Raw genomic sequence first — 26,851 nt, forward strand, 5'->3', positions numbered from 1 at the left:
AAGAGTTGAAAAATATTTATTTATAGACCAATATTGCAAATGCTTATACTAAATGCTTATAAAAATTGAATGCATAATAATGTAAATGAAGACAATAAAAAGTCACCAAATTATCGAGAAATGGTTTGTAATTAATGTTCTGTTAGATTGGACTTTCCACACTAAAGCAATTTGTTCCAAGTTTCAATTTCACGAAGGCGTGTGAACAGTAACACTGTTTACAGGCAGTGAGATAGCACACACTCCCTGTGCCCTACCAAGAGCCCCTTCACTGACCCCACAAGCAATGAGAAAAGCATTTTCCCTGGGAAAGCAGAGTAATAGTGTGAGCCAGTAGAAACTAACTTATTTAACAAGATTGTTTTGGCGATTTTATGTGATCATGTCCACCTCATTTAAATAAAAATAAAATTATAATCAGAAATACAGCAAAAAGAATGGGAGAATGAAAGTAACAAAACAATGTAAAACAGCTTTAAGCATGCTATTAGTTCATTGTTTAGAACAAGTCTAAAATGTAATTTATTTAATTTAAACATTTTTCTGCATTTAATTTATATACAATGTGCCCTTTGCCGAAGCTAAGCCAAAATATAAACAGCTGAAATTTGGAGTGTTCCTCAATCCTTATAAAGAGAGAAATATATGTACATGCAGATTGAGGAACTTTGAGAGGGAAATGCTCAGAATTCTGAGATAACTAGGAGCTATTAGTTCCAGGCCTCAGATGCTACATTACCCCAGCAACTCAGGAAGTTACAACATTCATTTCTGAATTTAAGGCTGAAAATTAAATCAGAAATAGAAATTGTAATATAGGGAGCTGAATAATTGAGTTTTGTTTTGATCTTGATGAATTCAATTTTTCGCAAGTGTCAGATAATTGTAGAATAATACATTAAACACATTAAAGCATATTCTATTGCTTCATTAGGGATACTTATTTGAATCTTGTCCCAGTGATCTCAGGAAGAACATGCTGCTCATTTTTCAGTCTTAGCATCCAATCCATATTCACCACCAAGACAGTAGTTTTGTGCTAGCATTGCTTCGTTAGCTTGTTGGCCAGACAGCAACCACAACGATGGCAATCAGCAGCAATACAATAACCACCAGCATTCCTACAATAAAAGAAAATATCACTCATTTACATTGATTAACACATATTCAACAGAATGCATTATTTTACAATTAAAAAAAGCATAACACCTAATCCAAACTATATGAAAGTGGCTGCACCCCACCATAACTGACACCCCTTAGTGGCTGTCAAAAAAGGGTTTGTAAAAAACTGGGTGAGTCACTGTGACATTGTTGCAATCTGTAAACCAATTTTCAATTTTATACAAAAGTATAACAAGCCTCTGACTAAAAGATTGCACAAATTGATGTAGAAACTTGTAAATACATTTCAATGCCAACTTTTTCATACCAGGAACATTAATGACAGCATCTAAAAAGATGATTCAATTAAACATAAACTGTTTCCTCAGCATGTTCAAACTCCAGTCCCAATGACCCCCAATTTATAACTAGTGTTTTTTTCAGTGACTCCCTCTTGACAATCTGTCATAAACACAATAAATTTGGGTAACTGGGCAAAGTAATCAAATTAGATTCTTTAGGTTGTGCAAAATGAATATTGTAAGATTGAGAGCAACAAATCATACAATTATGTCATTTTCAGACGTAGTTGCACCATAAACTGGGAAAAAATAATTACATCTGTGCCTGTTTCAGTGAAATATCAATGGCATTAAACCAATATTTATGCAAAGATTTCTGTTTACTATTGTTCTGGAATTATGTATATTTTATAGTCTTTGAAACATTATTAAATGTTGATGCTCAAGTTATAATACTTTGTATGTCGGAAACAAGTTTTACCACTATAAAGAATAAAATTCTAAAATTCTAGGAGAATTGACAAACATGAACAAAAATGTGCATTTACATGTGACTAAATGTATTTTAGAAACCCAACTGAGGTAGGAGGAGGCATCACGAAGCAGTAATTGCAATTAGCTTATGGGGGTCACCATCATGACACTTTCTTAGTAGAACATGTCCCTTTCATGTGAGGGAACCATCAATGCTGTCCATAAATGGTGATAAAATGTGGGAATGTCCATCAGAGACACAACTGAAAGCACAACTGTTTTTTCATGTCTTCGCGATTCAATCCACAGATGAATAAGAATGCCAAAGGAGCAAAACAAACATCAATGAAAGCACAAACTTTATGGTGGAAAAGAATCTGTAGGATCTGATTCTGTGTGCCTCTCGCTTAAATTCAGAGATAGTGTCTGGTATGATGTGTATGGTCTCTCACCCCTCTCCACACTATTGACCATACTAAAATATTTATACAACAAAAAAAAAGGTAGTAAAAATATGAAGAATAGACAAATTGAATAAATGTGCAAAGGTTTTGCATAAATCTATTTTTCTCCCCAATTCTCTCCTGGAACTCCTGGAAAATGTAGTGTCCATTTCTCCCTCCCGTCCACCTCCCCAACCACCCTACCCTGACTTTCAACAGGTGGTTTCCAAAATGCTGAAAACTTCCTGGGAATTTAAACAAAAATGAAGTGTGAAAATGAAAGCTCTACACAAAAAATGAAGAACCCAAATGACAGTTCACAAGATCTTAGCGAAATGTTTCAAATTTGCTCAATTTCTGTTTCACAAACGTGAATCAATGTGCACGTCAATGAGGTGACTGCACCTAAAGTGTGCAAAACTACAAAAAAGTGCTGGGAGAAGGGTGGCTGTTTCAAGTAGTCTGAAGGCAGGCATTCAAACAGGCCAGGCAAAAACTTAAAGGTTACACAAGCTTGTCATTCCTCTGAAAAAGGCAAAAAAAAAAGCTAATGAGAATAACTGCACACCTGGTCTCCCTAAATAAACTTGCATACTGAAAAGGTGGAAGACAATGGTGAAAGCAATGGGTTGGCTGCACACAAATAAAGAATGAATGCGCGAGAATGGCTACCAAAAACATAAAGGTGATTGGAAGAACTATCTTTTACACCATGGTTTGGTTATTTTGTGACCCGCAGCCAGGCTGCTGATAAGTTAAACAATCAAAGCGGACAAAATCTGCAGAAAACAAATAGCACAGGCATTGAAAGTATGAGCTGTATAGGTTATCAATGAGACAAGGGTTCAGTGATGGAGGACAATTAAATAGCAGCTCACCCATGCCGTATGCCCAGCAAACAAAGGGCTACTGTTGGTGGATCAAACCAGCGACAGGACAAAAAGAGATGAGGCACTCTAGCGGTGAGACATAAAGCAAGGGTGGACTGGACTGTAACACTATTTTTTAGCATAATTATGTGTATGGCATATGGAATCACTATTTTATGAAAATAATACAGTATTATCTAGGATTGGATGCTGGAACATACACTATTCATTCCAATATTTTGATTTCCTCCAATGTAAGTAGTCTCCAATACACACTGCCCTCTTGTACATTGCCAAGTCACGAGTACAATGTTTGTTTGACATGCTGCACTTGTGCTGTCCTTCGTAGTGATTTCAGAATGAATTGGTAGAGACCCAAGAACAGGTCACCTGTCAAACTTCATAGTTAGCAAAAGTGCTTTGGGCAGGGAGACCCAATATAGGAAAGCGGTGAGAAATACCACCTAAAATACTTATGATTGCGAGCAACATTTTGTTCTCAGTTCAGGATGACATTGAACTTGGCAAGTGGGTTAAAGCCCACTTAACATTTTATTCTTTATCTGACATATTCTAAGGATAGAATTCTGCAGCCCGCTTGAGAAAACTCCAGTACCAGGCATGGCTGCCCTCCAGTCAATCACCACAACTAATTATATCCATCAGCAAAATGTCAGCCTTTTATTAAATTTCAGCTTCTCGTTAGTTCCTCCAAAACATTTCCATTCAGTCCAGCTCCTTCCAACTCTTCCCAGGCGATATTGATTTCCACAGCATCCTTCAAAGTCTGTAGGGTGGTTTTGTACTTTTTTTTAAACTGCTATACTTTCTATCTTACACTCTATGAATTTACACTTTGATTCCATGTTGTGCAAATAAATAATTAAGACTTGACAAGCTGTGTGCCCTGTTGTGCCCTGGAGGTAACCCACCCCGCCACCCCAAGATGTGCTGGGAGACCCCTCAGAAGTCCCTACACACCGACTACGGGAAGTCAGTGCCTGCGAAGTTTGGAAGTTTCGATGGGCAATTCCCTTGTGCCTGTAGCCCTCCGAAACTCTGAGTCAGAATCAGAAACTTCAGATGGTTCACACTTACTTACCAAAATAGTTACCCAGGAAAAGTTAGAAGGATTAAAACTGTTCCAACTCCTGGGTAACTATACTGTGTCCCCAACTCCCCACTGCACCTCTCCCCCCATCTACCCCCAGACCCGACTACCCACCCACCCCCACCCCACCCCCCGATCCCTCTTGGTCTACCCCTCCAACCTTACTACCCCCCGACCACCTGACTACCCCCACCGACCACCTCCCCGACTCCACCACCCCCAACCCGACTACCCCCAAACACTCGGCTATATCCCACCCAACTGCCCTACTCCCCCGGCACCCCCGACCCATCTTACACCCTCACCCACCCACCTGCCACCCTACCAACTCACCCACCCACTTGCCACCCTACCCCCTCACCCACTTACCTTACATACTCACTTTCTCTCCATAGCTTCTCAAAGTAGCTTTGGGACCATTAAACTCTACTTATTGTAAAACGGCAGCTAGTGCCATAAAATGGCTTAGCTTCCTCCGACGATCCTGCTCTACGAAGGCAGATTTCCAGAACAGGTACGCTCCACATTTCCGAAGAGACCTGGTTTGGAATTCCAGGCCAGAAATGCGGAGCTCCATCTTTGTGCAGAAAAGAAGAGCAGAGTGGTGATCCGATGGTGGTTGCCATTCCTTGGAATATTCAGCCCATTATCTTCCTAACACACATTATATCAGCAGTGTTTTTATCATTACTCTAAAAAACATTCTTCTCTTCCTACCTACATTAATGTATCACAATGACCAGCAAAACAAGTAAACCTACCCACCTACATTTAATAGTGTGCTCAACTCACAGCATTTGCCCATTTAACATCATCAGAAACAAAGAGTCATTTAGGTCTATGTTACATAAAATAAAAAAAGGTGCCACTCGTGTAGGGCTCTCATGATTTTCCACAGTTAGCTCACTAATACGGTTGAAAGTATTCATGGCTTCTAACACCCTCCCACTCTATCATTTATTCTAAGCAAAACAACAGACAACTCTTCATTAGAAAATATCATAATCTGAAGTGGGCTCCACTTTACAGCACACTTTAAAATAAAAGTAGCCTTTTTACCAGCAGAAAACAAATTATATAGTTCGAATAATAGTTATAATTTGTATTTATTCAGTGACAGCGAGAAACTAAAATCTAAGATATCCTCTTACTTCAAGTCAACTGAACACTGAATCAGAGTTGGACAGACTTTCATGAACCATGCAATTTCCCATAACTGTTTCCGTCAATTAGAAAGGCAGCGCTTATAAAGTATTAAATGGGCCAGCTATTTTAGGCAATTCAATATGCCTTTTGCATCTCATTTCAGTGCAATAACTGTAATTATATCATTATCTCTATTTACAGTTAGCCTTGGCATAACCAAAATTTGACACTCCTCCTAGGTTATATTCCTTGGACTCCACACACCATTAGAGCAGAATGTTTACAAGGATGGTTAAAGGTAGGAGAAACCAAGCACTTTTAAGGCACAACCAATGTGCCAAAGCTCTTAAAACAAGCCATGCTGAATTAGTTTGAAACTATTATCAGAAAGGTTAATTTTAAGGAATTAATTCTTCGCTTCCCTTCTGTTTTCCGAACTATCCCCATGTCATTGCAAAGCTACATAGACAACCATGTCCCTTGGTCTCTGCCCATGCTTCACCATTACTGACCAAACGCTGTGCATGAAGGAGCTTTGGTAATATATTTTGGTTTACTGATTCTCTATGAAGAAGCCTTTGGGCTTCACTTAACTGCTCTATGACAGCACTATTATATGAGTAATTCACCATTTAGATGGTTTTGAATGTTTATTATTCAAAAGAATGCACTTCAGGGTCTTTTCTTCGACTTTGTTTTCAAATTTTAGGTTCTTGATGGTTCATTTAACATTTGATAGAATTCTTTGAAATCTTCAGTATTGTATTTCTCAAAGTAAGAGATTAACACCCTTGACACAGGTTGATCTCTGGTTAATAATCCACGCATTTGATGAACCTGAATGTGCAACCCTGCAAAAAAAACTCAATTTTGTTATGAGGCGTAATTGCATTCACATTGAGTCACACAAATATTTAAACCCATGTTAGCTGCAAAGTAAATATTTAATACAAGTTAATAGCACATCAACACTTACCACAGTGAACGTATAATGACATGATAGTAACTGTGTTTCAGTCAAGTTGGCACCAAAAATCCCAGTAAATTACAACTTCCAATATATATCAATGCATTATATTTATGCTGATCTGTGTATGTCAAAGAGATTGCAGTTTAAAAAATGTTGTTCAATTTTACACCAGTGTGAGCTGAGGATGGACGCAATCCCTTTTCTGCATGTTACATCCCTGTTTAGCCTACCATTCCCAACTTTCCATATTGTAAACCATGTTCACCACTTTTCTGCCCAGCACTTGCTGCTTCCAATTCACTGCGGTACTTTTTCCCCCATGCTTGGTCCCAAAACTTCTGTCCACAAAAAAAAATCTAACTAAGATTCCTACCATACAGTTGACTGTACAGATTCAAATATTAAAGCTAAATTATACCACCAGAGAGCAGTATAGCAGGACCAAAAAATGCAAAGTCCTGTTCTTAACTACACTATGTAAAGGGCACTTTTCCTTTCTTAGCTTTGGGGCTTAGTTCAAGGCTACTGGCAATTCTGCTTTTTAACCAGCTGTTATGATACGTATGGCAGCAGTTTTGATGACTAAAATGTTTCTTGACTCCTACTACTATGGGGCAACGCCTGGTCTCTGAACAGCAGCAAGGTAGAGATTGAGAACTCACTTAGTAGGAATTACAGGATTGAACCTGCATCTTTCTACTAAGTGCTGCCCGCTGGAGCTCTGAACGAAAGTGCTACTATAGTATCCAACATTAACTATACCAGTGTAAAATTACACTGGTTTGCCAATCATTACGCTGAGCGCTGAGGTCATAAAGTAACACTAACAGATTTTACAATTCAAAATACAGATACTAGATAAAGATTTTTTGAGATATCATCTAGGATAGTCTTTTTTAATTTACGAAGAATTAAAAATGCACCTTAACATAAGTGTAAATATATATTTAACTATAAATACTGAATTAACCCAGTACATTTGAGCTTTCATTTTCAAAGTTGTGGCTAATCCGTTAGCAGTGCAAACATTAGTAACTTTCAAAAATATCCAGTAACATTGCTTATACTGTACAAATAGATCATAAATTGAGAATTGCTGCATTATAATGGCAGTGGCATTATATATTGCTCAGGGCCAAAATTTAGAAAACGATCTCTTTATTTCTGTTAGCACCTCTATACTTTCATTCTGTAATTCCTTCTTTCTTCTTCGATCTTTGGTCATCTTTAGCTCTTTGTCTCCCTCTTTTAGTTTCTGTTTGCCTCCCAGAAATGTTTTTGATTCTATATTTTTTCTCTGAACTTGTCCCTGACCTGCTCTCATTTGGTGCAATTCTTTCCTTGTTTCAACCTCATCTCGTCTATGGGGTCCACCCTTCTGCTCACAAACCCATTCTTGCCAAACTGCTGACCACCCAACTCCCCTTCCTGGCTCTCATGTTAGCTGACATCGCAAATGGTTCCTTCACCTCAGATACAGTGCACTGCTTTCCAAAACCGCAACCATCACCGCTCATCAAAAAAAAATCCTTGACTTCTATGTCCTTGTAAACTAAAGCTGAGTTTCCAATCTCCTCTGCTTTCTCAAGTTCTTGAATGTGTTGTTACCTACTAAATTCATGTCCATCTTTCCTCTCCTTTCCATGTACCGCTCCATCTGAATCTTTCAATCAGGTTTCCACCTCTGCTACATCATCATTAACAGTCCTAACCAAAGTCATAAATGACATCCACTATAACTGTGCATTATTTCCCTTAGAGTTCTCTGCAACGTTTGACATAGTTGACCACACCATCTCCCTCTAATGTCTCTTCTCCAATGTCCAGCTCAGTGGAACAGTCCTTATTACTCCACACTTATGTAACTCTTCATAGCGAGGGTACTTCTAAGCGATGACTTTGCTTTATGTCGCTGCGTCATGACCTTTGGACTCCCCCAAGGATCTATATCATTTCTCTTCCTCACCTACATGCTGTCCTTTGGCAACATTATCCATAGGCACGGGATCAGTTTCTACAATGTACACTGATGACATCCAGCTCCTCCGCTTCATCAAATCCATCTCAACCTCCCCAAAGCCTCGGTGTTGTCAGATTGCTTGTTTGACATCAGTTGTGGATGAGCCACAACTTCCTCCAGCAAATATCAGGAAGACAAGAAAGTAACATTTAGCAGAGTGCGAGAAGAGGACCCTGGGACAGGCAGTCAGTGGCACCTAGAGAAGAGTGGAGAGGAGGACCCCGAGCCAGGTAGTCAACAGCACCTAGAGGAGAATGCAATAGGAGGACCCTGGGACAGGCAGTCAGTAGCACCTAGAAGAGAGTACGAGAGGAGGACCCTGGGAAGGCAGTCAGGGAGACCTGGAGGAGAGCGCGAGAGGAGGACCTGTTTCTACCTGTCATAGCCAAAGTGTGACGTCAAAGGAAAACAGGTAGGTGATTGGTGGGGACCTCTTCCATGTCTCTTTTGATTGGCCAAGTGGTTTAAATCAGGGGACGTTATTACAGCAGCAGAGTACAGTTAGGAAATTCACTTTTAAAGTATTTAACATCCAAATTAATTAATTAAATAGAGTAGAGATGGCTGGGCAGGTGATGTGTTGCAGCTGTAGTATGTGGAAGCCGGTGAAAGCCGGTGCGATTCACGGCGACCACATCTGCAGCAAGTTGGCTGCTCGAGGAACTTCAGCTCAGAGCTGAAGAGCTAGGTCCCAGCTGCAGACACATCAGGGACTGGGAGAGTTACCTGGACACTGTGTTTCAGGGAACAGTCACACCCCTTAGATTAATTACATCAGATCTGGACTGTGTTCAGGGACAGGAGGGTGTGACTGCGAGTGAGGCAGGTATGGGGGTCCAAAATTTAGCTTTGGAGGAGCCTCAGCTAGTGCCCTCGTCCAATAGGTCCCGGTGTGGACGAGTGAGCGCAGGCTGCAGGGAGGATGAGCAAACTGACCACAGCACCATGGTACAGAGCGCCATTCAAGTGGGGGGAGAGAAGAGAAATGTAGTAGTAATAAGGGATACCACAGTTAGGGGAATAGATACTGTTCTCTGCAGCAAAGGCAGGGAGTCCCAAAGGCTGTGTTGCCTACCCGGTGCCAAGGTTAAGGACATCTCTTCTGGGCTGGAGAGGAACTTGGAGTGGGAGGGGAAGGATCCAGTTGTCATGGTCCACATAGGTACCAACAACATAGGTAGGACTAGGAAAGAGGTTCTGCTGAGGGACTAAGAGCAGCTCGGGGCTAAATTAAAAAACAGAACCACAAAGGTAATAATCTCCAGATTACTACCTGAACCATGTGCAAATTGGCGTAGGGTAAATAAGATTGGAAAGGTAAATACATAGCTCAAAAATTGGTGTGGGAGAAATGGGTTCCGCTTCATGGGGCACTGGCACCAGTACTGGGGAAGGAGAGAACTGTTCCGTTGGGACGGGCTTCATTTGAACCGTGCTGGGACCAGTGTCCTGGCAAATCGTATAACTAGGATTGTAGATAGGACTTTAAATTAATTAATGGAGGGGTGGGGGGAGGGTTCAATTGAAGGGAAGTTTAAAAAATCAAAAATAAACAAGAGAGCAGAGGGGCAGGGTAGTGAAGGGGCGAACGATAATCAAAGTGTGGCAGGAAGGGGCAGAAAATATAAGCAGAAGAGTGCAGCAGAAATCAGAATCAGAATGAGCAATAATGGTAAAAAGTAAAAGCCTAAGGTTCTTTTTCTGAATGCACACAGCATTTGTAACAAGGTAGGTGAGTTGACAGCAGAAATAAATGGATGTGACTTGATAGCTATTACAGAGTCATGGTTGCAGGGTGACCAAGACTGGGAACTCAATGTTCAAGGGTATTCGATGATCTGGAAAAATAGACAAAAAAGAAAAGGAGGCGGGGTAGCTTTGTTAATAAAGGAAGGTATCAGTGCGGTGGTGAGTAGTGATATAGGTACAATAGATTGTGATGCGGAATCAGTTTGGGTGGAAATAAGGAATAGCAAGGGGAAGAAGTCAGGGGTGGGAGTCGTCTGCAGGCCCCAGAAGAGTTACCTCACTGTAGACAAAGTATAAATCAGGAAATAATAGAGGCATGTAAGAAGGGTGCTACAATTGTCATGGGTAATTTTAATCTTCATATTGACTGGACAAATCAGGTTGGCAGGGGTAACATGGAAGACAAATTTGTTGAGTGCATCAGGGATTGTTTCTTAGAGCAATACATTTCAGAACCTACTCGGGAACAGGCCATTTTAGATCTAGTAATGTGCAATGAGGTGGGATTAACAAGAGATATCATAGTTAAGGAACCTCTGGGGGTAGCAATCACGACATGGTAGAATTTCAAATTCAGTTCGAGGGTGAGCAACTCGGGTCTCAAACCAGTGCCCTCATCTTAAATACGGCAATTACAGAAGTACGGAGAAAGAGTTGTCTAAAGCGGGCTGGGAAAATAGACTAAGGGGAAGGTCAGTGGATGAGCAGTGGCAAACATATAAGCAGATATTTCATAATGCTCAGCAAAAATTTATCCTGGTCAAAAAGGAGGACTTGATGAGAAGGATGAACCACCTGTTGTTAACAAAGGTGGTCAAGGAGGGTATCCAATCAAAATCTAAGGCATAAAAAGCAGCAAAAACTAGTGGTAGGCCAGAGGATTGGGAAGTTTTTAGGAACCAGCAGTGGATGATTAAAAAGCTAATAAAGAGAGAGAAAATTGATTATGAAAGTAAATTGGCAAGAAATAATATAAAAACAAACAGCAAGAGCTTCTATGGGTACGTAAGAAGAAAGAGAGCAGCTAAAGTGAGCATGATACTCTTGGAGGATGCGGCTGCAGAATTGATAACGGGGAACAAGGAAATAGCAGATAATTTAAACCAATATTTTGCATCGGTCTTCATGGTGGAGAACACTATAAACATTCCAAAGATATCAGTTAAGCAAGGAGCTAATGAGAGGAAAGATCTAGTAACAGTCTCTATCACGAGGGACAAAGTATTTGACAAACTAATGGGACTAAAGGCAGACAAGTTGCCAGGACCTGATGGCCCGCATCCAAGGGTTTAAAAGGAAGTGGCTGCAGAGATAGTGGAGGCATTGGTTGAAACATTCCAGAACTTACTGGATTCCTGGAGGGTTGCAGCGGATTGGAAAACCGCTAATGTGACGCCCCTGTTCAAGAAGGGAGGAAGACAAAAAGCAGGAAACTACAGGCCAGTCAGCCTAACATCTATTGTTGGGAAAATGCTAGAGTCCAATTATTAAGGAAGAAATAGCAGGACATTTAGAAAAGCTTAACGCAATCAGGGTCAACAAGGTTTTGTGAAAGGGAAATCATGATTGACCAATTAAAGAGTTCTTTAAGGATATGACAAGCAGAGTTGATAAAGGGGAACCAGTAGACGTAGTGTATTTGGATTTTCAGAAGGCATTCGATAAGGTGCTACACAAACGGTTATTGCACAAGGTAGGAGCTCACAGTATTGGGGGTAATGTATTAGCATGAGCTGAGAATTGGTTAACACACAGAAGACAGAGAGTAGAGATTAATGGGTCTTTTTCAGGTTGGATAGATGTAACTAATGGAGTACCACAAGGATCAGTCCTGGGGCCTCAATTATTTATTACCTATATTAGTGACTTGGAGGAGGGAGCAGAGTGTAATGTATCCAAATTTGCTGATGATACAAAAATAGGTGGGAAAGCATCTTGCGATGAGGACATAAGGAATCTGCAAGGGGATATAGATAGTTTCAGTGAGTGGGCAAAAATTTGGCAGTTGGAGTTTGGTGTGGGAAAGTGTGAGGTCATGCACTTTGGTAGGAAGAATCAAATGGCAGACTATTATCTAAATGGAGGGAGACTCCAAAAAAATGCAGCACAGAGGGATCTGGGTGTTCTTGTGCATGAAACACAAAAAGTTAACATGCAGGTGGAGCAAGTAATGAAGAAGGCAAATGGAATTTTGGCCTGTATTGCTAGGGGGTTGGAGTTTAAAAATAGGTAAGTCTTGTTACAACTGTACTGGGTGTTGTTGAGGCCGCACCTGGAGTACTATTAATAGTTTTGGTACCCATATTTAAGAAAGGATATACTGGCATTGGAAGCAGTTCAAAAGGCTGATTCTTGGGATGACGGGGTTGACTTATCAAGAATGGATAAACAGGTTTGGCCTTTATTCATTAGAGTTTAGAAGAATGAGGGGTGATCTTATTGAAACGTACAAGGTTCTGAGGGGGCTTGACAGGGTAAATGTTGAGAAGATGTTTCAACTAGTGGGGGAATCTCAAACTAGGGGACATAGTTACAGAATAAGGGTACACTCATTTAAAACTTGAGATGCAAGGGCAGTGAATGTCTGAAATTCTCTACTCCAGAGAGTTGTGGAGGCTAGATCACTGAAATTATTTAAAGAGGAGGTAGATAGATTTTTGAAATATCGGGGAGTTAAGGGCTATGAGGAGCTGCCATGAAAGAGTTGAGGTCTGGGGTAGATCAGCCATGATCTTATAAAATGGTGGGGCAGGCTTGAGGGGCCGAATGGCTTACTCCTGCTCCTATTCCTTATGTTCTTAATGATTATCAGCCTGTACCACAACTCCATATCCTTGTCACTGACTCCATTCCCTCACCCTCAGCCTTCTCCAGGCTAGTTGCAAGTTCAGCATCCCTTCTGACTTTGTGCTGAATGTTTAATGTCATGACCCTCCATTACAAAGAGTGTGTATGGTAACACTGCCCGTCTCCACTCATTTGCTCAGTAAAATAAAAGCAAAATACTGTAGATGCTGGAGATGTGAAATAAAAACAGAAAGTGCTAGAAATAAATCAGCAGGTCTGGCCACATCTGTGGAGAGAGAAACAGAGTTAACGTTTCGAGTCCATATGACTCAAAAGAAAGGTCATATTAGACTCAAAACATTAACTCTGTTTCTTTCTCCACAGATGCTGCCAGATCTGATGTTTTTTCTAGCACTTTCTGTTTTTACTTCATATCTCCAGCATCTACAGTATTTTGCTTTTATTTTACTGAGCAAATGAGTGGAAACGGGCAATGTGATCATACACACTCTTTGTAATGGAGAGTCAGGACATTAAAGATTCAGCACAAAGTCAGAAAGGATGCTGAACTTGCAACTAGCCTGGAGAAGGCTGAGGTTGAGGGAATGGAGTCGGTGACACGGATATGAATGAAAGTATAGAGATGCTAACAGAAATAAAGAGATCATTTTCTAAATTTTGGCCTTCAGCAATATATAATGCCACTGCCATTATAATGCAGCAATTCTCAATTTATGATCTATTTGTACAGAATAAGCAATGTTGCTGGATATTTTTGAAAGTTACTAATGTTTACACCGCTAACAGATTAGCCACAACTTTGAAAATGAAAGTTCAAATGTACTGGGTTAATTCAGTATTTATAGCTAGATAAATCTTTATATTTACATTAAGGTGCATTTTTAATTCTTCGTAAATTAAAAAGGACTATCCTAGATGATATCTCAAAAAATCTGTTTCTCTCTCCACACATGCTGCCAGACCTGCTGAGTTTTTCCAGCATTTCCTGTTTTTATTTCAACTACATCAATGCACTCTGGCCAGCTTTATGCTCCACCCTTTGGAAACAAGTTCTTCCAAAATTCTACTGCTTGTATTCTATCTGTATCAGGTGCTGCTCACCAATCACCTCTGTTCTTCCTGAACTACATTGATGCCTGGTCACCCAATGACTCAAGTTTAAAATTCTTACTCCTGGGTTTAACTCTGTTCATCATTGCTCTTTGTTACCTTTGTAACCTTCTGCAACCCTCCTCACACCCTCTATTCCTATAAGTGTGGGCTTTTATGCAAACTTCTCCCTTTGGCCACTACTGGAAGCCGTGCCTTTACACACCAAGGCCTCAGGCTCTGAAAATCCAACTCCATACCCCTCTAGCTCCCCCACCTCTCAAGCCTCCTTCAAAATCCTTGAAAGAAAACAAAGCCTTAGGAAAAAACTGACAGGAAGGGGGGAGGAAGGAGGGAAACCAGCTGAAGGCGAGGGGGCCTTTGGCCTCTCTTGAATGAAGCAGCTGAAGTTGAAGGATGCAGATGAGTCAAATTCCAAAATTGGAAGACTTGGCATAGCAAGCCAGAACAATATCCTCCAATGCCGTGTTGCTGCACATGCCAGATTCAAATCCGAATGTAATTGCAATTAGGAATTCAAGTTTAAGTGAGTAAATTATTTGAAATCTGTTCTGGTTAAATTTTGAACACAAATGCGTCAACCATGGCTCAGTTGGTAGCACTTTTGCCTCTGCGTCAGGAGGGTGTGGGTTCATGTTTCATTCCAAAGGTCTCAAGGACAAAAATCTGGGCTGTACTGTTTTAGGTGCTGGCCATTAAACTGTGGCCTCATCTACAGTCTCATGTGGATGTCGAAGATCCCATGGCACTATTTTGAAGACAAGCAGTGGAGTTCTCCCCTGTGTCCTGGTCAATATTTGCCCCTACACCAACATCACTAAAATAGAGTACCTGGTCATTATCACACTGCTGTGTGTGGGAGCATGCTGTGTGCAAATTAGCTGCTGTGTTTCCTACATTACCATAGTAACTACAGTGCAATAAAGCACTTCATTAGGTGTAAACTGCTTGGGAAGTCCTGAGGTTATGAAAGGTGCTACATAATTGCAAGTGTTTCTTTTTTTCCATACAAAAAGTGACTATTCTCAAAGAAATGGGGTGAGGAGCACAAGTCATAAGACAAGGAAGAACTTGTGTGTTGACGAGTGGGTAAAGGGTTAAGAGTGAGACTAACAATTTCAAATCCTCCCATGTCCTCGCACCTTTAAAACCCTGTAATGTCTATATCCCTCTGAGATATCTGCGCTTCTCCAATTCTGACTTCTTGCACATCCCTGATTTCAGTCGCACCACCATTGGCGGCCGTGCCCTCAGCTGTCTAGGCCTAACCTTTGAAATTTCCTTCATAAGCCTCTCTCCCTCTCTTTCCTTCTTTAAGTCAGTACTTATAACCTATCTATTTCATCAAAGTTGTCATCTTTACTAATATCTCATGTGGATTTGTGTTAAATCTTTGTACTAAATTTTGTTTTAAAATGCCCCTGTGAAGTTTCTTGGGGATGTTTTATTACATTAAGGCCATTATATAAATACAACTTACTGTGGTGTGACACTTGAGTGTAGAGAGTGGAGGATGCAGACATTGAATTGGTAGCTCGAAGGAGAAGAGATAATGTTAGTGATGGGAGGAAATAGTAGGGGGAGCTGGGGATCCAGGGAAGAGGAGGATTTAGAGGATGCAACAGGGGTGGGAGAGAGACAAGAAGAAGGGATAGGAAGGTAACTATGGTGGGCCAAATTTCCCTGGCATTCCTCCCTTCCAAATGCAGCCTGCAGATATTGATGGCACATTCCCCCTACCCAACACACCATGTCACTCACCACTTCTCGTTGAAAAGGAAACAAGAGAAAGATAAAAGAAAGAAGCTAAAAGAGATGGGTGAAAGAGAAGCAGGAGAGAAAATAGAGAAACTGAAAGAGAAGGAACGGAGTGAGAAAGAAAAAGACAAGTGAAGAGAACACTCAGTATTGTGCATACTTCTGCCACACTGTGTTAACTTAAGTGTTATTACAATTATGCAGCTCTTCCTTGAGACTTTTCTCTAGCTGGTTGATGCCCTGCAACTACAAAGCTGAAAAAATTTACTAAGGAAGCTTCAGGCCAACAACTTGCTCTGAAAACTCTGCTCGCATTCTGACAGCTGGGACAAATTCTACAACAGCAGCTGAGACAATCCAGAACATTCTAAAACAAACAACATTATAAAAGAAAAAAGTCAATTTGCCCTATATCCCAATGTTAATGGATGGATCCTTCAAAAAATTCCAGGTTAGAGATCTGCATCTGCAATTTTGCCAAAAACTAATCAGATCTTCCTTGGGCCATAACCTATCTGTGTATTAATATTCATTAAAATCTGTCCATAGTTTTTGAGATATATTATCTCTGCCTACCTTGGGTGGCAGAGGTAATAACAGGAAAGTCACAACTTTGAACTTAGTGTGAGCCCACAGTATGGCACATTACTTATGGCAAGAATGTGTGCAATTTATAAAGTGAGACAGATATTGCTGATTTAAAAGCTGTGTTGGATTTCAATTTGATCTTGAATATTCTCTTATCTGTAAAAAGTATATACGATTATGTGTAAGCAAACTGAAGGGTAGAAACTGAAGAGTGATGAAAAAGAGGTCCTCACATACAAGAGCTATTTGTAAAGCCCAATAGTCAAATGACACCTACGACCTCAAAGCTGGTAAGTTGTGACCTGTGGTTAGATTCATTAGGATTTAATTGAACTCTGCACCCCATCCGGCTCAATCTATGGCCCAGGACAGGGGGCTCTGCCCCCTATAGACATCAAGGAAGAGGTCCAGGCTCTGGGCCCAGATGCAGCCTTGGACTGGGAGTTAGCCAGAGCCTCGGGTTTTTGAGTCACTGCCCTGAGCTGGATTGGGGGATGAGGATGAGGGAGGGGACGTTGGGGTGAGACAGTGGGAAAGGAGAGGGAGAGAGGCAGACAGACTGGGAAAGGAGGGACAGAAAGACAGACAGAGTGGGAAAGGAAAGCAAGCAAAAAGTTGAACTGAGTTTCAGGAGTGCTGAGGGAGAGACACAGAGGGCGGAATCATTCCAGATTTACACAAAGTGCGGTAGTGGGCAGGAAAAAAAATCATTTTACTTGCTGGCCACAATGCCAGGTTTTCGTGGCACATTGTCCCAATGCTGGCACGTCCTGCCTCATTAATAAGGCATTCACAGGAAACACTCGAATTGCCAACGGACGGGCTCATATTTGCGCGCCAAGCTGTGCCCTCAGCACTCCCTCACTCCAGGCACCATATTTAAGGCGCACCGGAGTGCATGCTGACTTCATGCCTATGGACCAGGACTGCTCCAGGCGACAGATGGCCCTGAAAGCAAAGAAGATGGCAGCCCCCAAATTTAGTGACACCTCTCTGGGCGCTTGCTGGATGCAGTGGAAGGCCGCTGCGAAATACTCTAACCCCACTCTGGCCGCAGGATGTCCACCAGAGTCACCAACCCAGGCTGGTAGGTGATGGCAGCGGTGGTCAGCGCCACTGGAGCACAGAAGAGGTCAGCCAACCAGTGCAGGAAGAGGATGAATGGTGTCATCCGTTCTGCCAGGGTAAGTCAACCACCTCATCACTCCCAACTCACTCACTAACTCCCAAACTCATCACACATCTACAGGGATCTCACAGCTCAAGGGACTACACCACTAAATATCACACACACCCTCACATCTCCATCAGGCTCATACCCTCTGCAGCTCGCAACCTCATCCCATCCACGACTCTGCTCACAACACAAACATTCCATGCAGTGCCATGCGTCCCGCTCACACTCTCTCCATCTGTTTTCATGCAGGAGAAGCTGGCTCACAACAGTAGGGAGAGGTCCCAGATCGGGTGGGTGGAGTGGCCAACATAAGGCCCCTCACTCACTTTGAGAAGCGTGCCATTGCATGGACTGGTGAGGACATGGACTGTGCATGTGGTGACGGTGAGGTCAGTGGCAAACACCCATGTGAGGATCCTGCACGACATCATCCCCCTCTCAACGCAACTGAGAGTACTCTCTCTCCTGTTTTTGACTCTGCTGCCATGCACTCATTATCTCTCCTTTGGCTCACAGGGAGCTCTGCCAAGGGACTGACACCCTCAGCCAGCCAGTCCCTCAGCTCCATCCAGGTCTTCAACTCTAGCCAAGAGGTCACCCCCTCCATTGAAGAGTTGGAAATAAGCAGCCTGGAAGATCCGTCACAGCGCTTACCCACATCTTCCATCAGTGCAAAGAGACACAGCTCAGTGGGACCTAGATCCACAGCAGGCTTGGGTTCACAATGTGGTGGTCACTGCACGAACGCGTGTCTGCAGCAGGAGGAGGCAGGTTCAGCCGAGCTCCCTGGCACTCGGAGGACTGCTGGGGAAGAGGCATCTGTGAGGTCTGAGTCAGATGGCAAGCCTCCAGATTCAGCCTTCCAACTCATCCTGGAGAGTCAGCAGAAGGCAGGGGAACATCACGCAAAGCTGTTGGAAGCCCTCAACAGAGTGGCAGGCCAGGAGTGCGTCTGCCCGCTCTCTGATGAAACAGCCCCGCATGTGCACGTATAGAGGTCTCCATGGGAAGAATGGCAGAGGTCATGGAGACCCTTGTCCAGGAGGACGCGGAGATGTGTGCAGACCCGCACTCTATCGCAGCAGTCAAAGGTGAGTTCCTGCAGTGGCCACGCGAGGGGGAAATGGGGCCTTGACGTCTCTCCAGGTGTTCCTTCCCCTCAAGGAGTCAGGTCTTTGGGCACCCGATTTTAGGAGCAGCAGCAGCTGGGCATCTCTGGGTCATCCATTCAGGAATCTCAGAGGCTGTCCACTCCCCTTTGCCTGTGATCCTCTCGACCTCATCCTCTGTCACCGCAGAGGGAGCAGCTGGCCCCCAGGAGGACAGCCAAGACAAGCCGGGGCCCTCAGGGTCTCAGCTCTCCAGAGGACCCACACCGAAGTCATCAGAGGCAGCAGGGCCAACCATTTCACAGGCTGTCTCCACCCCTCCTGCGGATATCAGGGCAGCAAGTAGAAAAAGTGGTAGGCCTAAGAATTTCAGATCACAAGTGGTTGCACATGTGGACACATTTTATCACTTTATAATCTGAAAATATATTCACTTTCACTGAGTAATGTGCAATGCTGTCTTTCAGCTTAATTTACAGGCTTTGTGAGTCCTCTCCCTGCATCCCCCCACCACTAGCAGTTCAGCTGCATGCAGCTGGACCAGGAGAGATTCTGGGGGGAGAAGTGTGTATGTGGCAGGGCCTTTCGGAGCCGCTCCCACACATGCCGAGCCTTCCTCAATCACACTCGTCTCAATGTCCAGAGCATTGTCAATGCTGCCTACTAGGGTTCTCTTTTAGCTGTCAATCTGAGCTGACCTACATCTCTGCCCACCCACTGACCGCACTCCCATGCAGTATCTGTGCCCACCCAACACGAGGCTCCTTTTACTTTCGATTTCAGAAGAATGGTGATTGTAAAGTAAGTTTTCAGCTCCCCCGTCCTTTCCCCTCCCTCAGTCACCCATCACTGTTGACCCCCACGGCATCACCTTCTGTCTCCCGACTGTCACCTACCAACCAGAGCCCTTTTCCTTCTGGGATGTCCAGGGGAACATGCACGTTCCTTATCTTCCTGAGAATCCCACCCCCAACCACATTGACCTCCCCAACCTCCTCCTTCCCTGCCCCACTGATTTCACTCCCATGCAGCACCTGTGCTCATCCAACATGAAGCTCTGCTCGCTTTTGACTTTGACCACGATGGTCGTGGTCAAGTTTTTGATCAGCTTCCTCATTCTTTCCCCTCCCCCAGTCACCCATGTCCTTCTCTACATCACTGTCGACGCCCCAGCATCAACTTCCACCTCCCCACCAACCCGAACCCTTGTCTTTCCAGGATGCCCAGGTGAACGTGCGTGTTCCCTGCCTTCCTGAGAATCCCACCCCCAATTACCTCCCCGACCTCCTCCTTCCCACCCTAGGGTCCATGTCTGCCTCTGAGCCTCCAACCAACACCCTCACCGTCCCTTCTGTTGCTCCCGATATTTCACCCCTTTCCTATTTCTACTTAGTTCTGTTGAAGGGTCATGAGGACTCGAAACGTCAACTTTGTTCTTCTCCACCGATGCTGCCAGACCTGCTGAGTTTTTCCAGGTATTTCTGTTTTTGTTTTGCATCCCCACCCCTTATTCACTTTTCCACCCTTACTCCCTCCTCCCCAGGACAGCTTTCCCCCTCTGAACTCCCTCCTCCCCCACAGACACCTTCCCACCCCACCCACCCTTGAACTCCCTCGTCCCCCCCAGGACACCTCCCCCCTCCCCCACTTCGAACTCCCTCCTCCCCGGACACCTTCCCCCAGACACCTTGTCCCTCTCCGAACTTCCTCCTCCCACCCGGACACCCTCCCGCACTCCGAACCCCCTCTTCTCCCCACAGATACCTTCCTCCCTCTGAACTCCTTCCTCCCCCCAGACATCTCACCCACCCCTGACACCTTTGTTCGCTCGCCCCACACCCCCTCCAACCTCACCCTCTCCCACTCACAGCTGGGCGTTCCTCTTCCTACCCTCACCCCCCAATCATCCAATAGTAGCCCATGGCCAAGACCGTGATGTTCCGAAGCAGACCCGAGACATCAACGGAGACCTCCCACCTTCTGCGAGCTGCTTCGCGGTGGAGCCATGTCCATGAGAATGCACCCAGAATGTGATGTACGTGTTCCTCCAGGGCCAGGAGGGTGTAGGGATCCAGCATCTTCTGCTCCTTTGATGTCCGCGATCTGAGCAAGGCCCTAATGGTAAGTCCCGACTTCTGCACGTCACATTTCTCCAGGCGTATTCTGGATGGGCGCGTTTTCCCATCACCATAGCCGTAAATCTGGCGTGGGGGGACGAATGTGGTCGGGCCTTATTTTGCATCCCATTACCGGGATACAAATGATGTTCACACCAGCCTCCGCCATGGCGGACACCATCGGATGATTCCGCCGTGCTTTTACGCCGGTGTGAAACCAATTTTTGGCCTTCTTGCCAATATTGTCTCCCCCCCACCCACCATGATACCCAACACCAACGGGACTGGAAAATTCAGGCCAGAAGCTGTGCTACTCAGGGCTTGTTTGAGTGATTTAGTGTTACGTAATTTCAATGTATATAGCATTTCTGTTATGTTCAGTGATTTATTTTAGTTTGCAAGTTATTCCAGCTAGGGATGCACAGTGCTGCACATTTTCAACTTGTACATTGAGTTTTCCGGGCAAGAGCTGTCTGAAGGAATCTAACTCTGACTTTAACATTGATTCCTATGAGGACCTGTGATTCACATAAAGTTGTTTCACTTAAAGTCATGATTTTCAGGAACACAACCACAACTTTAAGTGAGGACTTACTATACGTTGGTACCCTTCCACGCTCAGGTCACACTACAGAATGATGTTTACTGTATTCATGATGACTGCAGTTAGACCGTCCTTTCTTTACTGGATTATGTTGACATATTTGGGTGGCTAATTTGGTGAGGAGAAAAAATGGAAAGGGAATGAGTTCTGCTTGTGAAAACCAAACAGTCATCCGTAGTAATAAAACGATTAGAATGACCATAACATGCCTCCTCCTCAGTTTTGCAACGTGGAAGCGATTAATAACTGCTTTAACAACAACTTTATTGTTCGTGTTCATTTGAACTGTTGTCAAGTTCGATGGCTGCAGGCAGGTTCTGCCAGAGTGATCTCAAAAGCACATCTTTAGTAACCAGATACACAGTTTCACAAAGACATATACTCTGAAAATGTATTCGTTCGTAAATTGTCTATGCAGATAATAGCACTGCTCTTCAGGTTAATAAAATGTGTTCTCTTTATATGAAACCCTGCAGTCCATAGTGTTGATCTACCCAATACAACACCACTAGAAGGTTCAGCAGTATTCAGACTTCCTCACTTGGCTTACCATTTATTCATCACCAGTGCCGCCCCCACCCTCTGCACCCCTGATGTTACAAATCAACGGTATCAAGTTACATATATGAATTGCTACTAATTCATCTCTGCTTTAAAAATCACTTTATTAAATCACAAAACAACCCTTGACTACACCTCATTGGTTTCCCAGGGTTCATGCAGTTCTCTGACTGCAGTATTTGCTCCCAGTCAAGCTGAATGAGATAATTCACAATTGTTTTCTACAACAGTCTTTTAATAGTCACTTTGTCCTCATGGACACTGTTCCCCTATCGACTCAACTGCAGCTGTATTCTTGGAAAAAAATACTGGCATGACTAGTAGAATCAAATATTAAAAAGGTGATTATCAATCAATTTTAATGTAAATCAACTTTATGTTTGTATCTGAAGTTTTAAATTGGAAGACAACTATATGTATATGCAAATGATTAAATTAAAACTAAATAATAAAAGCGCAAAGAAAAAACATATTTCAGCAAACCAAATGCATTGCCATCCTCTAAACTGTAACCACAAAATGTCTTAATGTAAGGAGTATGTTATGTCTTAACCTTGCAGGCCCTATTTTGGAACCACTGCCATAAATAAAGGCAGTGATAAATGTATACATCCTTTGTGGGGTAAAAATTACAAGTGCTACATTTTCCCAGACATTGCACTACTTACTTACATAGCTGATGCAGAGCTCCAGAACCTCAGCTCTGCAAACAGATCATCCAAATCTAAATTTTGTTTTTATGAGGCTTAAGATTTGCAACGACCTTGACAATTTGCATCCATCTATCAACAGGATGTTGTAAAATGCCAGATTACCCGTGAAATTGACAATTATCCGAATTGGCAATTGTGGAATAGGAAATGCTGGATTGGTATTAAGTGTCAGTGTTGTTAATATTACAGAAACTCCAGAGAAAAGAAATCAGTTGCTCAAGATTTTGCACACAAAATACAAATTGTAAAATATAGTACAAAAGGCAAAAGAGAAAAAAAATAAGAATAAATGAGAATACTACAAATTAACATAATTGTAATCATGATAAAGGTTGTACATGTGCAATCAAAAAGTGTCTATGATTTTCATTTCCATGTCCAGTCTACTGATATAATGTAAACAATAGCCTTTTCTTGAGGAATTATCCTTTAAGAACAATTTGGCAAATTTGATAAATACTAAATATAAATTTAGTTAAGACCAAAGGATAGAAACTGGTTTAAACTCATTTCCAACGATGTGCACACAACTAAGGCCCACAATTGGTCCCCCTGAGCCATTTGAATTATTAAGATAAAAGCAAAATACTGTGGAATCTGGAAATCTGAAACGAAAACAGAAAATGCTGGAAAAACTCAGCAGGTCTAACAGCATCTGTGGAGAGAAAAAAAATAGTTAACATTTCGAATTCTTCAGAGCTCTGAAGAAGTCATACAGACTCGAAATGTTAACTGTGTTTTTTCTCTCCACAGATGCTGTTAGACCTGCTGAGTTTTTCCAGCATTTTCTGTTTTTGTTTCATTTAAATTGTTAGCTGCCATTTTCTACTTAGTATGCAACATAATAAGCTGACCCCATTTAAAGGCAGCCTGAACTACTTAAAGGAAAGGTGCACTTTGGCTGCAGGTAAATGTAACTGAAGATTGCAGCTAATGAAAAGCACAGGAAAAGCCACAAGGACTCCCTGTTTTTTGAGATTGCATTGGAGGCATTAGTGGAGCAGTTTGGCAGGAGGATGGGCATTTTCTATCCACCAGATGTCCAAAGGAAATCAAGGAAAGTTGCCTGGCTCAAATGGGCAGAGCTGGAACAGCAGATCACTACCAGGAGCATCACCCCCACCCCTCCAACCCCTGCCCCATCTCCCCAGAATATGGCTGCAATGCAGGTAAAAGTTTAATGACCTCACAAGGCCAATGAAGATAAGCCTCCTAACCCACATCACTCATCACTCTCTGCTTAGCCTTGCACTAATTGTTGTCTGAGCATTTACAAGCCTTCTCTCCCCCAGTGAACAGGACTTTTCTAGAATTACTGCATCATACTCCACCTGCTGCAGAGCTATGCACCAATTACTCCCCTCACTATTACTTTCTTCACCTCCTCACACTCTACCATTTTTCACGCACCAGTATTCTATCCTGGTATGCATGTCCTCAAAACTTCTCACTACTCAAACACTGGTACATTTTCTATCTTTCAGGGCAAGCTCCCATGCAATAACAGGGTACAGGCAGCCTCTGGAAGAGCGCTGCAGTTCATTCATGTGCCATCCCACTTGAAAAACAGGTCATAGGCATCAGAGAGGCAGGGGGAATGACAAGAAGTGTGGTATCTGGTGAGGCTAAACCATTTCTCCCTCTTCCCTTCTCACTTAAATCTCACCCTCACATAAATAGCTAAAACGTTGAGGCTTTTAGAAACAGCTCATCTGTCTTTGCTTGCTCATGGCACTAAATGCTGATGCTTCTCCTTTCTCAGGATTAGAAGCTCCACACAGTCTTCAGGGAGAAGAAGACAATGAAGAAGAGAGCAGCACTGAAGAAGAGAAAGCACCATTGACCTTACACTTCCAGATAGAGGAGCAGGGGATTATGACATCCAGAAAGCAGCTCACTCGAGGGAAAGGGTACAGATGAAGCCATTGAGAGCCTATCATACATAAATATGACTAATGGCAATTCACAGTGACCTTCTAAATTCACTGCCCTACCTGCCATCAAGCTTATGATAATGGTGGAAAGTTTGGAGGAGTTCAGCTTCAACTTGGGTTTGCATATGACATCAAGGCCTTGGAGCAAATGTTCAGCTCTGACAGCTTTGATGGGAATTCAGACTGCTGCCACCTTGGCTCTCAGGTCCACAATCTCCCTTGGCTCATAAAGCTTGAAGGGGAGGATGCGCAGCAGCTTTTGAGAACCTATTAGTATGCATGCATTCTCTTCCTATGCATGACCTGAGGAGTCCTTTTTGGTCCAGACTTCCCTAGTTGAGGATGAGGCCCGGTAGTCTGCAGCCGGGTCCTCAAGGGCCAGAGCTCATTGAGGTTGTCCACCAAAGCCATCTGAAGTGCCCACAGGAGAAATTCAGCAGCCTTCCACTTCTCAAGCCATAGATGCTGGGGAATCATCTCAGAGGAGCACCATAATAGGTAATGAAGAAAAGAAGACTCTACATGATTGTTTAAGCCATGATTTATTGGGTGGGTTAAGGAAGTAACATTTTGGGGCACATAGCTACCAGTTTCACAAAAGGGTCTTGGATTCAGTGCAGGACACTCATTAATGTATTTAAATGTGCCTACAGTAGTTTCAGATTGCCACCAGGAGACACCTATTAAGGACCTGAACCAATGTGGTGATGAGCACACTTTCAGCGTGGAATGTCAAGCTGAAGAATTTGACATCACAGCATCTGCTTTAGATCTGGAAAATGTGTGACATGCATACCAATTCCTACCCCCACTAATGTGTAACTAATAATGTATTACACTTTGTGCAGGAGGACTCTATAGCTTTCATAAATCACCCCATCTTCCTCAGGACTAGAAGAGATGCCCAATTTAATTTGCTTGGGGCTTGCTTCAATTTGGTACCACCCACTAGAATGTACTTGAAAGTTAATACAAGGCAGACATCAGTAACTACTGCATCAACATAACTGAGATAGCCCAATGGACCAACTGTGTTAACATTTCATTATTTGTTATACTACTATTACAGGATTGAAGTGACCTTCAGTTGTGATGCTGACAGCAAATTAAATTGATACATGGTGTAGCATGATCTATTACACAATAACAAACACACACAATAATGATCACAATAAATAATCCAAAAATGACATTAAATAAATGAACAGCATATTCAGGTACTCAGGTGTCTATGTAGGAAATATACAAAATAAATCTTTTGTTTTACTTGGTTTCAACATATAACCAAATACCCAAAAATGCACATTCCCAATCATAAAAAACCATGGACACTTAATTGGTAAATTACTGGAGTATTACAAACAGCGCAGCTAATAGCTTTTTTTTTTTTTGCATTCATGACAGCTCCATTTTCTACTGGGAAATTAATTCACGGTCCATTACAACCAAATCAGATACCGTCTGTTTAAAGTTAACACCACATGTTTCCTAAAACTGTTCCACTTCTCATGATGACTATTCATCCTGATGTACTATTCCTCCGACTGAACCTCATGATGTGTCAACACATGATCAGAGTATACACAGGTTTTGAATTTTATATGAAAAGAAATACTATGATGCTTCAATATCAATGCAGCACTTGATGACAAGTAGACTCTGCCTCATACTTCCTGCTTCACTCCAATAAATTATTTCAATGCTTACAGCAATTAAGCCTAAGCAGCATTGGAGAATGGAACAATTTTGCATTCTGCACTTAGTGAGAGTATAAAATGTGATATTAGTAAAATAGGATGCTTATTGTTTTGTTCCATAAAATCAGATTTAAGTACCAACCTCAGAAGAATAATCTTTCTGCATTCGACGCTGGTCTAGAATTTGATGTAAACAGCAAGGCTAATGGCAGTCGCATTGAATGGGACAGGAATTTCAGGTGAGCAGCAGGTGCATGGTTAAATGTGAGTATCCAAAAGCTGTTGTTCGAGTTGCACTGCTCTACGTTAGCTGTGTGAAAGTGGCAATTCGCCCTTAGCCTCCCCCTTTTTTTGGAACTTGCTGCATTTGCCCATTAACTGTCCTTTAAACGCACCACTAGAAAGTTAAATATCAAGTATCATTTCAACTGTAAGTGCCAGTGTGTATGGCATGCTAAGATGTATTAATGGCTGCCCATTAACCTCT

The 26,851-nt window shown here is 42.6% G+C and overlaps 1 protein-coding gene across 3 annotated transcripts in view; it reads right to left on the reverse strand.

The window, feature by feature from the left end:
- The window catches only part of stx8 (syntaxin 8), a 178,755-nt gene continuing 151,904 nt past the window's right edge, over nucleotides 1-26,851 (reverse strand). Inside the window, exon 8 of one of the 3 annotated variants that reach the window (XM_078570944.1) lies at nucleotides 1-1,121. In XM_078570944.1, the coding sequence (XP_078427070.1) occupies nucleotides 1,054-1,121 (68 nt within the window). In that variant the 3' untranslated portion in view covers nucleotides 1-1,053. Of the gene's footprint in view, nucleotides 1,122-6,118; nucleotides 6,301-26,851 lie in introns of those variants that run through there. The other 2 variants (XM_078570943.1, XM_078570941.1) reach the window with 2 other exon arrangements.

Source organism: Cetorhinus maximus, chromosome 24 (assembly GCF_964194155.1).
Source record: "Cetorhinus maximus chromosome 24, sCetMax3.hap1.1, whole genome shotgun sequence".
NCBI lineage: Eukaryota > Metazoa > Chordata > Chondrichthyes > Lamniformes > Cetorhinidae > Cetorhinus > Cetorhinus maximus.